The following is a 12,463-nucleotide window of genomic DNA, read 5'->3' on the forward strand; positions in this document are numbered from 1 at the left end:
TGTTTATCATTACTGTATTTCAGCAAGTGACCGTCTTATTGATGTAAAGTAGCAGGAAGTTTAAAAAAGTGCCCAAAGGCAGTGAGCAGAAAGTCAGCGTCGGCCTGTGAATCAGATCCACATTCCTGCTTCCAAACAGAAGGATCACGTGCACGACGTTCTGTGTTTATTAGCTTTACTGCAGCTTTGACTGTTTGTCTCGCAGAGGGGGGGTTCTCTGTGGCAGCCGTGGTTTATGATTACCGGCTGATGAAACGTGTGCATTTATTGTAGAGATGTTGGCCAATGCAGCTGAATGCCATTACGCCTCCAGATCACCATGCTAATGACATTATGAACCATAGTCGTGGAAATCTCGCTTTTGCAGCTTGATTTGACAGAACTGATTTGGATTCAGCTAAAGATGTGCCCTAATCTAAAACAATGTCGCTGCCAACTGCAGTAAGAGAGCGGCTGTCTTTCTCTTTCTTCAGTCTATCGTTCCTGTGGATCAGAGGAATTTCGCTGTGGGGACGGGCGCTGTCTTCTCAGCTCTCAGTGGGAGTGCGATGGTTACGCAGACTGTCCCGACCACTCTGACGAACTGCCTCTGAACCTTAAATGTCTGGCTGCAGGTAAGACTGCTGTTTGGCTCTCAGCTGGAATCTCTCGTCAGTGTCATCAGCAGCACCAATCACCCAGGAAGCTGGTGCGTATATATGCTGCAAACAAAAACGGCGCTGCATCCGGGAGAGATTTACTTAAAGGGATTAATCTCCCAGGATCCACTGTCAGGTTCAAGTCATTCCTCTCCTTCATGGAGGAATTGCAGGGCGCTCTGCCTTCACACCCATGTCTTGCTCTTTTCAGGAAGCTTGTGCAATGGCTCCTTCTTCATGTGTTCCAACGGACGCTGCATTTCTCAGGGGAACCTTTGCGATGGCAAAGATGACTGCGGGGACCGATCAGACGAGAGGAACTGCAATGTGAACGAATGTTTGAACCGCAGAGTCAGTGGGTGTACGCAGGACTGCCAGGACCTTCCTGTAGGCTATAAGGTAAGTGTCCAGTAGGCATCATCGATGATAAAGACCAGCAAACCAAAATCAGTTTGCAATTCATGCAAAACAGCCTAAAAATGAGTCTCAGGGTTTCATCTGCATCTGGAACCATGAGTCACGCTGTAAGGTGTCAAACACTGTGACCTACATTTTAAGCACTTGCATAAATTCCAATTCAGTAGCAGGTGAAATATGGAGCTTATATTAGCAGTGGTGGACCTGAATGATTAATGGCTGATAATAAATCAAGGCTAACTTTGCACTTCATTACACAGATAAAGATGGGTGGGAGTATATACAGCACACGCTGCCTCTCACTTTTTGAATAACCTTGAAGACTGTAAGGTGAGCTTAATGATATGCCAACACCTGCTCCCTCACTGTGCTCTGCGATTCTATGGTACCTGGCAATGGTGCGGGGGTCAAAGTTCAAGGCCACACCCCCGGAGTGTTTTGGTGCCTTTGCCTGTTGTCGTTCTGCGGCGGTTTTATCGCTTCCTCTGAATTTTCTTCTCCTGTTCTTCCTCGTGATGGTGGTTTACAAAGAGGCTGAAAGCACAGGAAGCATCTCCTCCTCGTTGCAGCAGGGGCAGAGCTGCACGTCGAGCACGTCGATGCGGACCCTTAGCTCATCCTTTTGTGGCCTGAACAGGAAGATCAGCAGAAAGGCCCTCAAGGTTATAACTTTGGATAAGAAAGGGATTTGCAGCGGCTCCCGAGCAGCTGATTCAAGCACTTTTAGTTATTTTTTGGGGTCCTCGGTCACTGGAGTGCAATGGAGTTTTTAAGCTGAGGAACAGTACGTCTAAATCATGGCTTAGATGCCAACTTCTGTTTGGTGCTTGGTTTGGGAGCTTTTTGCTGACCTGCATTACACTGAGGCCCAGAGATACATGGTTTGTTACTGCAAGCTGCTCTAAAATTGCTTTGATGTTGCTTTAATAACAAAGCTGTCTCACTGACACAAGTTAAAATGTTAATAATTTGTCTGACTGCAGCAGAGGAAGCGTCGCGACAGCTCGACTGAGGCTTTTTGTTTCCTGCGCTCATGATCAAAACTCTTTGTTTCTGCTTTTGTGATCAGTGTAAATGCTGGCCTGGTTTCTATCTGAAGGACGATGGCAGGACTTGTGTGGATGTTGACGAGTGCTCCACGACACTTCCTTGCAGCCAGCGCTGCATAAACACGTACGGCTCCTACAAATGCCTGTGTGTGGATGGCTACGAAGCCTTGGAGCGTAATCCTAACACATGCAAGGCTCTGTCAGGTAAGTCTGATTTTTTTTTTTAGAGTTTCTCAGGTTTGCTCAGCGTGCAGAAGCCCTCTAACGATGCATGTTCCTCATTTTAGCTGAAGAGCCCTTTCTCATTATGGCAGACCACCACGAGATCCGCAAATTGAGTGTGGATGGCTCAAATTACACCATCCTGAAACAGGTAAGTGATACGTGCATGTTATTCTTGGATAGACGATCATTAGATATTAGAGGCTACAGATAATCATCCTGTTCTTTTTTGTGCTTGAATGTCCCCTAACCCTGTTGTACTGATACCTTTACAGAGAGGAGTCCGTAGTAACACAATAGAAATTATTTTTGGTGCTTTGTTTGCCTTTAATCAGTCTGTGCTGTCCAGCGGTTGCACCCTAATGACCCTGTAACGCTGTTTCCCCATCATGCATTATTTTACATAATAAGATTTAAACTGTCTGCTGCCGTGTAATGTAACTGTAACTGTTCTACAGTTGCAATGACACTAAGATGGTAACATATAATGATCTAATATGTGCATTAACATACTGTTTGATGATTTATTCTGAACACTTTTGTGTCACCTGGTTGAACCAGATTGAGTTTGTGCAGAGGTAAAACTTTATTCTCTGACCTTTAGCATCAAACCTACACATGATGCACAAACCTCTCTAACTTATTTTCTCTATTCATGTACGGTATTTGGTGTCCACCTTGATCTTCCAACCTCCCATAAAGGCAGAGGACAGTTGGTAGTTCTGATTGGTGATGAGAGAAATCGCCCAGGGGACCCGGAGGAAAGACTATTTCAGTCATGCTGAGGTCTCATCTCTGCTGCTTCAGGCGAAGCTTAAATCTGACTGTTGAGCATCGCAAATGTTTAACTGTGATTCACTGTAAATCACCTCACAGCCGTCCGAGGGTCTGCTCTCACGCTCATATTAACCTCTTGACTCGCTGTATTCTGCTGATTGCACTGCTGTTCTCATTAGCCACAGCTCACTTTAATCACAGCCTGTTATCGGCAGCTGACCTCATTTCACTTCACCACACCCTCACGTACCCGCATTTTATAAAAATGTTTTTATTGTTACTCTTTACATCCGTGTTGTGTAAAATATGATCATTTGTAAAACATCTAAACGACATAATTAAATGAAAATACAAAAAACATTTCCTGTTATTGTACATGTATGAAAAAATAAATCATATTAATAGTACAGTATAATAAAAATGTTATAGTGCTGTGTTGCATAGAGAATAATCTAATTAATATAATGCAATTGTGTTCGTTCCTCTCTTGTACTATGAAAGATGCCGGCTTTTGTCACAGGTCTGCTCCTCTTTGCACTGTGTGGTTACAGGAGCTCTGCTTTATTCAATATTTGAACAAGCCGGAGGATTATTGGCAGGCCTGGTTATTTCAGGATGAGTCTCAGTGCCTCGTTGGTAGCTAAACATTAACACTGTTCTCTGTCAGAAAAATTCAAGAGGCTACATTGAGCCTGAGTTAAAATGTAAACAGCAGAAGTAAAACAACACTAATTTCTTATATTTACACACTACCTGTTTTTGTCCTTGGCAGAGGAGATATGTCTGCAGAGAGAGAGTCAGGGGGCCTGGTCTGGGTTTAGTGTTCGTCTAGTGTCTCCTTGTCTTTGTAGGTTCCCCTTGTGTCTTCTCTGTGTCCTTCGTCCTCTCTCTGTCTCTTGTGTCAAGCTTGCATGTCCCAGTTTACGTCTCTTCATGTTTCCTGTTTTATTTTGAAAGTCTTGTGTTTCCATGTTCAGTGTGTTTAGTTTTGCTTCGCCTGTGGCATCATGTTCATTTGTGTTGGACTGACTAATAATAACCCCAGAAGCATTATCTCATAAGTAATCAGACTGATCTTTATTTTGAAAATCTAAATATATCTGAAATAAGAAAAGTTTTCATGAATATCTGCGTGTCTACACAATGTTTGTACTGGAAAAGCAGCAGGATTCTTTCCACATTATATCAAATCCCCTTATTTACCAAACAGTATTCAGAATATATAATCCATACATGTTTAACTGTATGCAAGTCTGCTCTCACAACACACATAAAACTATTCAAGCTCACAAACCAAAACAACAAACTGTGGTTAACACTAAACCTCTGAGCTCTGTGAAAATACTTGATTTGCTGCAAAATTGATGCAACATAATTTTGCTCAGACGAGATTTAAGCAGATTCACATAAAAATCTAATCTGACTGAAATAAAAACAAAAAGAAAATATGAGTTTTATACGGTCATATTGTTCATTAGCTTTCAGTTATGTTTTCCCTCAAATTCATCAACAATCATGGAACAGAATGAAAGAGTTATTTTTAAAAGTTTTATTTCACGTTCGAAGAATCCATTACGAGTGCTGGATTCTGCAGCGTCTGCAGGGAAACGAATGGAAAATGCAGCGGCGGTGGAAGCGCTGATAAAGGGGCATGCAGGCTTCATCTCTATAGCTGGTGTTTAGAGTGAGAAAGGTCCCCCCAGGACGCTTTGGCACCTGTCTGTGAGGGTGTTGATGGTCTGATGAAGATGTCTCGTTTCTCCTGTCAGATTGTCTGACATCTTTTCTCAGCACCCACAGTGTGAGACAGCGGGGCGGGGGCACTTGTTTGGTGAGCAGCTCTGTGTGACTGACAGAGGGGTCCTGTGAGCATGACAGAGGAGGAGAGCACTTCCATCTTCTGTTTTGATAGACTGCAACGTGGTCTCGACTCACTTATCCAAAGCTTTGTGTGGTTGAAAGTACTGGAACCTATGGGAACATAAATCGATATCACAGTCAAAATCACATCGCACAAAGATGCTGGAGAAATCGAGCATTTCAAGCTGATGTTTCACCTCGGCCGGTGTCATTAGCCGTTCTCGGTAAACTAAATCTCAGCATTTCCTGTCTTTGTGTGATTCTCAGGGCCTCTACAACATCATCCATCTGGATTTTGATTACAAGAAAGAATTTATCTACTGGGTGGACTCAACCAGGCCGAGTGGTCGAAAGATCAACAGAATGCGCCTGAACGGGAGCGACCTGAAGGTACCGCGGACCTCCGTGCTGACTGTGCCACGCAGTGCCTCATAGCACCCTGTCAAACATCCATTTGCTCCACCTGCTCCAACCCTTTGTTAACTTCTTTTTCTCTCTGTGCCGAGTTCTCTCTCGATGATCCATTTAAGTCATCAAGCTGCAGTTCAACAGCAACCTTTCTCTATTTTGAAGATGAGTCATTGCATGTTGCTTAAGTGGCTCATTATCACTGCTAAGATGATGCTGGTTATTTTTTTATCCTTAGCAGCGTTTTTCTTTTTCTGTCAGCACTCGATGACCTGTTTGCTTAACAGAAATTAATGCATGTTAGTGATAATGGGAATATCATCAATGGCTTTTAGATGAATGCAGCGGGCGTAATGATACAATGGAGTTTTTTGCGTAATGGCCGAGGTTTCGCGCAGGCCACGAGATTGAAGTCCGCACAATGGACACTGGGATTTAAGCAGAACACCCGCTGAGCGCCCCGTGCCACTTCTCATTAAAATAACTGCGTGGGGCATTAGGCTTATTCAGCTCAATTACTTTCACTCTGTAAGCTTGAGCCACTGCTACCGCTTAGCAAAAGGACAAAGTGTCTGAGACACAGATACAGGAGCTTCTCACATCAGGTTAATTAAAAGAGTCACTGATATCCAGTCCTCATAGTAACGGTTGGCCACGCGAGGGGGGCGAGACTATTGAGCAGAAGCTTTTTCTGTGGTTTTCTCTGCTTTTTAGAGATGTTTGCATTGCTTTGCTTTATTAGAACATTTCAGATTTTGGAGCACGCTGCTGCTGCTGCTGCTGCTGCTGCTGCACGCTGCTGCTGCACGCTGCTGCTGCACGCTGCTGCTGCACGCTGCTGCTGCACGCTGCTGCTGCATGCTGCTGCTGCATGCTGCTGCTGCTGCATGCTGCTGCTGCATGCTGCTGCTGCATGCTGCTACCGAGTACACTGAGTACACTGTTCTGTGAACAAACACAAACCCGGGCTGTGAACTCATTAAGGCCATAATAAAAGAAGCACATTTTAAAGCCATCATACTTACTGGATGTCCTAATTTTGCAGATTCTATCACCTTCTGAAATGAATACAGTGATGTATGTGCAGGTCATTTAAAACCCCATCAGTGTTGTGTAGCTGCAGATATGCACTTTCTGTTTTGTTCATTAAACTCAGATTCTGCTGCCCGTTAATGATGCTGCATTTCTCAGTCAAACACTCAAACAAATCTGTCCTACTAACTATAATAGTCCTAATTTTACTTCTGGATGTGTACAGTTGTTAAATACAATAGAACAGTTTAATGTGTCCTGAAGAAGAGGAGGATGAAGCCTTTCTGAGGGCAAATATCTCCCTATTGTTGAAGGGCGTGTGAGGGATTTAGAAAATGGCTTCTTAGTGCACAATTCTTCTTTCTATTTCTATTAAAACTGACAGCACCGACCTATCAATATTGCGTGCCAGTTCAGCTGAAATCCAATATATTTCTTGACATTCATCCATGAAAGAAAATGTTAATGACTTCTAAGATATGCGCCGGACAAACCTATGCACCAAAATTAATTTTTCTCAATCTCTGCTCCCAGATAGTCCACAGAACAGCGGTTCCCAGTGCCTTAGCCGTGGACTGGATCGGAAAAAATCTGTACTGGTGCGACGCAGAAAAGAAAACGATGGAAGTGTCCAAAGCCAACGGGCTGTACCCTACGGTGCTGATCAGCTCGGGCCTCAAGAACCCGACAGATCTCGCTCTGGACCCCCAGACGGGGTAAGCATGTCGTGGCTGCACTTTAATGCATCCCTGCTTAGAAGGATCGTCGCAGCTTCACAGAGATCAGCTCTCACGTTTTCAGTTAGGCTCTTTTATGAGCGCTCTCACATTAAGTTGAAATTGGAAGATGCATTTGTGTCTTGCACACCCGCTTTTTTGTTCTCCCACTGAATTTAATTATTGATTATTTTTATCTGAATCTTTGTAAAACCCTTTTATGGCCGTCATTCATCACCGTGTGCGCTACGCTACCACGCCAATAAAAGCTGCGGCCTCGTGACAGCAGCTCTTTGAACCGTGCTATCCTTCTGACCAGGTACATCTTCTGGGTAGACTGCTGTGATCCTCCTCACATCGGGCGCATCGGCATGGACGGCCGAGGGCAGACGGTTATCATTGACACAGAGATCTACAGCCCCACAGCTCTCACGATCGATTACACCAACAAGAGGCTCTACTGGGCCGACGACAACCACATCCTGTTTGCCACCATGGATGGCGCTCAGAGACGCAAAGGTGAGACGAAGGTGTCGCTCGGTTAAAGAACAGCTGCTTATTTTCTCAATGAAAGTTTGTTTTACTGGTATGTGATCATTATTCACACTGTGTTACATGAGTGCAGCTGTTACAGGATTAGCGGCACCGCGGTTGCTATGCAGAGTAGGACAGAGTGTAATTGAGGTCCGCTGTGGTTATTCGTCCCCTTCCAGTGTCCTACGATCACATCCAAGGAGTAATGGCGCTGACTTTGTTTGAGGACTTTGTCTATTGGACTGACGGGAAGTCCAAATCTCTGCGACGTGCTCACAAGACAACCGGCGCTCAAGGGATCGAGCTCCTCAACTCCTGGCAAGCCATCAAATCCATCAAGGTCTACCACTCCCTGCGCCAGCCCGAAGGTATGAAGTCCATCTGGCGCTCGTGTTCATTCTGTCCTCCGGTGCCGAGCGGCGTCCGTGCACTCTGGAGTTTTCAGAGGAAAGCGGTTTGTGTGATCCGGTTTGAACTCGCTCTCGTGCTTCTGTCTTCTGTGTAGTTCCCAAGCACCAGTGTCAGATTGCGAATGGAGGATGCAGCCACCTGTGTCTCCTGTCCCCCGGCGGGGAACACAAATGTGCCTGTCCCACGAATTTTTACTTGGCGGCCGACAACAAAACCTGCCTCTCCAACTGCACGTCCAGTCAGGTGAGCCGTTACTCTTCCCTCCTTCTTCTGTCCTGATCAGGATTTTCCCCTGAAGACAAATTGCTTGAGTGTCGTAAGCTTCCCTCTTCAAACGTGCACCTCAGGGCTGAGGAAACGTCTGCGTATTGATTTCTTTGAAGCGACGACTGTTCGCGCTGACTTTAAACTCTGTGTTTTGGTTTTGAAAGTTCCGCTGCGGCACAGACGAGTGCATCCCTTTCTGGTGGAAGTGCGACACCGTGGACGACTGTGGGGACGGCTCCGATGAGCCCGCCGACTGCCGTGAGTGCCGTGCTGTTTCAGGGTTGCTTTAGAGCCGCACTACACCAGAGGAAGCCAACCTCATTATTTTAGTGAGCTTTGAGCAATAGCAACATTGATTTGGGCGTAAGGACACTCGGGTCACAGAGCCTGCTACAGTTAAACTGTTACTGTATATAGACTGAACCGTATTTCCTCAACAGCTGAATTCAAATGTCAGCCCGGGCGTTTTCAGTGTGGCACCGGCCTTTGTGCTCTTCCACCCTTCATCTGTGATGGCGAGAACGACTGTGGCGACAATACGGACGAAGCTAACTGTGGTAAGGATGGAAACGGCGCTCCTGTGTCGCTCGTTACCTGGCAGCATCGTTTCCTTTGTGTTATTTTGCTTTTTTTGGCTGCTACTTATTAGCACTGAAATAATGACTTAATCAGGCGATTAGTTTAGTCGGTCACCAGAAAATGAACTAAAACTATTGTGATAAATAATTCATTACTTGTTTATAGGACTTTCAGGCCTCTGCTGGGTTCAGCCTCACAGTTGTTTTTCTTACTTTTGTAAATTGAGCATGTTTGTGTTTTTCATTGTTGACAAACAGAAACGTTTGTCACCATCAGCTTGTATCGTTTTATAGACTAATCATTAATAAAATCACTTTTACTGCAGGACTTCAAAGCCTTTGCTTCATAATTAAAGCTGTTTTGATAAACTGACCTGTTGTCTGCTGAGTTACTGCCACTCAGTCTGAAACTGACTTCGTGCTTCTTCCTTTGCTCTAATTCAGAGACGTACATCTGCCTGTCGGGCCAGTTCAAGTGCACAGGCAAACAGAAGTGCATCCCTCTTAACCTGCGCTGCAACGGCCAGGACGACTGTGGCGACGGAGAGGACGAGACAGACTGCCGTGAGGCTCAGCATTATTACGTTTAGACTCATTGTCTTGAATGGCTTAGTCAGGATGTTAGACTGGGGGAAGCTTACGTGCATCCCTCACTTGATCAGCGTCCTAACGCCGCAGAAACAAGCTGAAAAACAAGATGATTTAAGGATTTTGGCGTCTCTGGTTTAGAGGTATAATCTAACTGATTTTAAAAAATCCCTTTTTTTCAGTGCACTTAGTGCATTTCTGTGCTTGGACAGAATATATGAAGCCATTAACTTTACATAGTCTTCATTAAGTATTCCACAGACAACCCTTGTTATGACCTGTTTCTGTGAAAAGAGATTAGATATTGAATCACGCAGAGGATAAGAAGAGATTTTCTCTGCAGTGATGTAACTCATCAGAATATCATACCCTGTTCAACTCTTTCAGATTGCCACATTTGTCTTGCATGTGATTGCAGGGGGGTGGGGGGGTGAGAGAGAGAAATGCAAGAAAGTCAGGAGGAGAAAGAGACTTAATGAAAGTGAAGCTAATTACTTTCAGGCCTTAGACTTCCAGCGTGATTGGATGTGGTTTTGAATACTCTTTTGTGAGGAACGTGACACCACTGAAATTAAAATGCCATTTGAAACAATGTAACAAGAGGCTGCTGCTACCTCGCTAGATTGAAAATGTGTCTGCAGCTTCTTCTACAAATATAATATCATACGATGTCTGGATTACTTTCTCCTTTTCACGCGACTTCATTCCCTCCGTAGCTGAAAGCACCTGCTCCCCAGACCAGTTCCAGTGCAAAGCCTCCATGCACTGCATTTCCAAACTGTGGGTTTGTGATGAGGACCCTGACTGTGCAGATGGGTCAGACGAGGCGGACTGTGGTGAGTTAACCAGATTTCCCTCTGTTTCCGTTAAAGGTGGCAGAATTCGTTTTTCACTCGGCCTCGCTCGCTCGCTCTCACTCACTGCTTCTAGTTGTTTTTTAACTCGGGCCGAGCGGGAAAGACGTCGTCCCTGTTGTTAGTAAGAGCCGAGCTTCACGACCTCGGCGTGCCCGACGTTACTCGTGAATATCAGCTCACAATTACAAAATCAAAGCGGGTGTCTTGTCAGTGGTGCGCTGGAAGCCCAGGGCAGAGCAGGGCAGGTAAAAGCAGCGCTGTGAAATCTGAATGACGTGCCTTTGAAAAAAGGAAATAAATGAAAAACCAGAAACGCTGCTTCTACAATTATCAAAGATTAAACATTTGCTTCCTCGTGACAGATGATGAAAGCTGACAGCTGCTCTTTTAGCCGCGTTTTGTCTGCACTCGAATGCATCTTTCTTATTCATCTCATCGCTTTTGTCTCAGAATCTTAATCAATCACGACTCGTCTCCCTTTTGAGGGAAATGATAATCAGTTCTCATCAAGCTTTTAATTTAATTTGCAGATCTGAAAGGACGCCGTTGTGTTCCGTTATAAACCGCGAGCGAATAATAGACATCAATAAAACGACAAAATAAAATCTTTGCTGTCCTATAAACGTGAAATTGAGCTACTGTCAATCTGTCAAATGCCGTCCTGGGAACAGTTCCCTGTAAACGCTATGACCTCATGAAACAGACTGATGTGGGTTTGAGGCGTTGCTCCTGTCTGCAGAGCGTTACAGGGGATTTACAGTGACCTGCGTTTACGCTGCTGGAGTTTTGTGCTCTCACGTAGGATGGAGGCTCATTCAAATCTTTGTGCTGACAATAGTGCGTCACTACTTGGAGTAATGCCTAAAATGCAAATTCTCCATTTAACTTGTTCACCTATCAGCCAGTATTCGCTTTGATTTCACTATAAAATATATGAAAGGAGGAATTGTCTGTGATGATCTATAAATTCCTCTGCACAGCTGCTTTGTGATGCATGAAAAGCTTCTCATTCACTGCTGCAGCAGCGTCCATCGGGCCATCTGCAGGCAGCCGGACGCGTCTGCTGATAAATCTGCGCTGTGTGATTGTAGCAGGGCCTCGGTGTCGTTACGCACAACCGTCTGTGTTTACCTTTATTAAATTATATGCAAATGACAGCAGCCTGCTACAAAGCTCCCCGGTTCAGCAGCACACACAGCAGAGATGCCTCGCTCATGGCTGCATTTATGTTTTGCATACATATACAAGTTAAATAAAACTGCACCATCTGCGGCTCTGAAATGCTGCGCGTTGCTTCATTTCCTGCGTTAGTCGTCATCAGGTGCCGTAGCCCTGCAATGACACAGGTGATTGGCCTGGATGAGAGTGAGCAGCGCTCTGCTTGTCCTCCTCTTCATCGTGCCTTCGTGCTTCGACGTGTGACGCCTCAAACGTCTCCGCAGCAGGTTGTAATTACAGTTTGTTTCATTTCCAGCTTTCCTGCTTTTCATGTCAACTTGAGGCTCCCTGAAGTAACGCCCAATTAATGTTTTGCCACTTTGTATACTTCACTGATGCCTTTAGCCTCTCAGCCTGTATTACCTGCTCCTCGGTGTCATCTGAACACTTTTCACCACTTCGGAGCGCGGTGGGCTCCATCAGCAGCTAATGTAATTTCCTTTGAATTACCTGAGACTTTTTAAGGAAGTTTTGCTTCTTAACTTGGTAATGAGCTCTGACTTAACAAGGAAATATTGCTTCTTTTCCTCGTGTCACATCTTTTATACGCTGTAAGTGACTGAGCCGCTTCCTAATGAATGTCTGCCTCGTGTCCTCTGCTGCTGCACTCAGCTTTCCCTCCCAATTCTCTCCTCCTGCTGTCGTGTTGGAAAGAGATCCAGGCAGAATGTGCCACCCTCCTCTTTTGACACATCTCTTCCCTAACTGATAACAGCGTTACCTTGGCCATTATCCCTGATGATGTCTGCACAGAAATGACTTTTTAAAAAGGAGCTCTCGGTTTGACTTTGGAAAGCTTCTGAGGAAGCGTCAGTGGAGGAAATGTCAGCGCATCTGTTCTTCTTTTAAAAATAAATGCAGCTATTTTGAGTAATTTTTACTCTGGCCATT

At 44.9% G+C, this 12,463-nt stretch overlaps 1 protein-coding gene across 5 annotated transcripts in view; it reads left to right on the plus strand.

Moving 5' to 3' along the window:
- Window positions 1-12,463, plus strand: part of lrp1bb (low density lipoprotein receptor-related protein 1Bb) — a 256,409-nt gene that overhangs the window by 203,833 nt on the left and 40,113 nt on the right. For all 5 annotated transcript variants that reach the window (XM_087830079.1, XM_087830082.1, XM_087830080.1 and 2 more), the window contains 13 exons: window positions 474-614; window positions 850-1,037; window positions 2,125-2,308; window positions 2,392-2,477; window positions 5,231-5,353; window positions 6,938-7,119; window positions 7,439-7,638; window positions 7,833-8,021; window positions 8,159-8,307; window positions 8,496-8,589; window positions 8,772-8,888; window positions 9,354-9,473; window positions 10,214-10,333. In XM_087830079.1, coding sequence (XP_087686205.1) covers window positions 474-614; window positions 850-1,037; window positions 2,125-2,308; window positions 2,392-2,477; window positions 5,231-5,353; window positions 6,938-7,119; window positions 7,439-7,638; window positions 7,833-8,021; window positions 8,159-8,307; window positions 8,496-8,589; window positions 8,772-8,888; window positions 9,354-9,473; window positions 10,214-10,333 — 1,893 coding nt within the window. The remainder of the gene's footprint in view (window positions 1-473; window positions 615-849; window positions 1,038-2,124; window positions 2,309-2,391; window positions 2,478-5,230; window positions 5,354-6,937; window positions 7,120-7,438; window positions 7,639-7,832; window positions 8,022-8,158; window positions 8,308-8,495; window positions 8,590-8,771; window positions 8,889-9,353; window positions 9,474-10,213; window positions 10,334-12,463) is intronic.

This window comes from Neolamprologus brichardi, chromosome 16 (genome assembly GCF_056152115.1).
Source record: "Neolamprologus brichardi isolate AB-2024 chromosome 16, ASM5615211v1, whole genome shotgun sequence".
NCBI classification, from domain to species: domain Eukaryota; kingdom Metazoa; phylum Chordata; class Actinopteri; order Cichliformes; family Cichlidae; genus Neolamprologus; species Neolamprologus brichardi.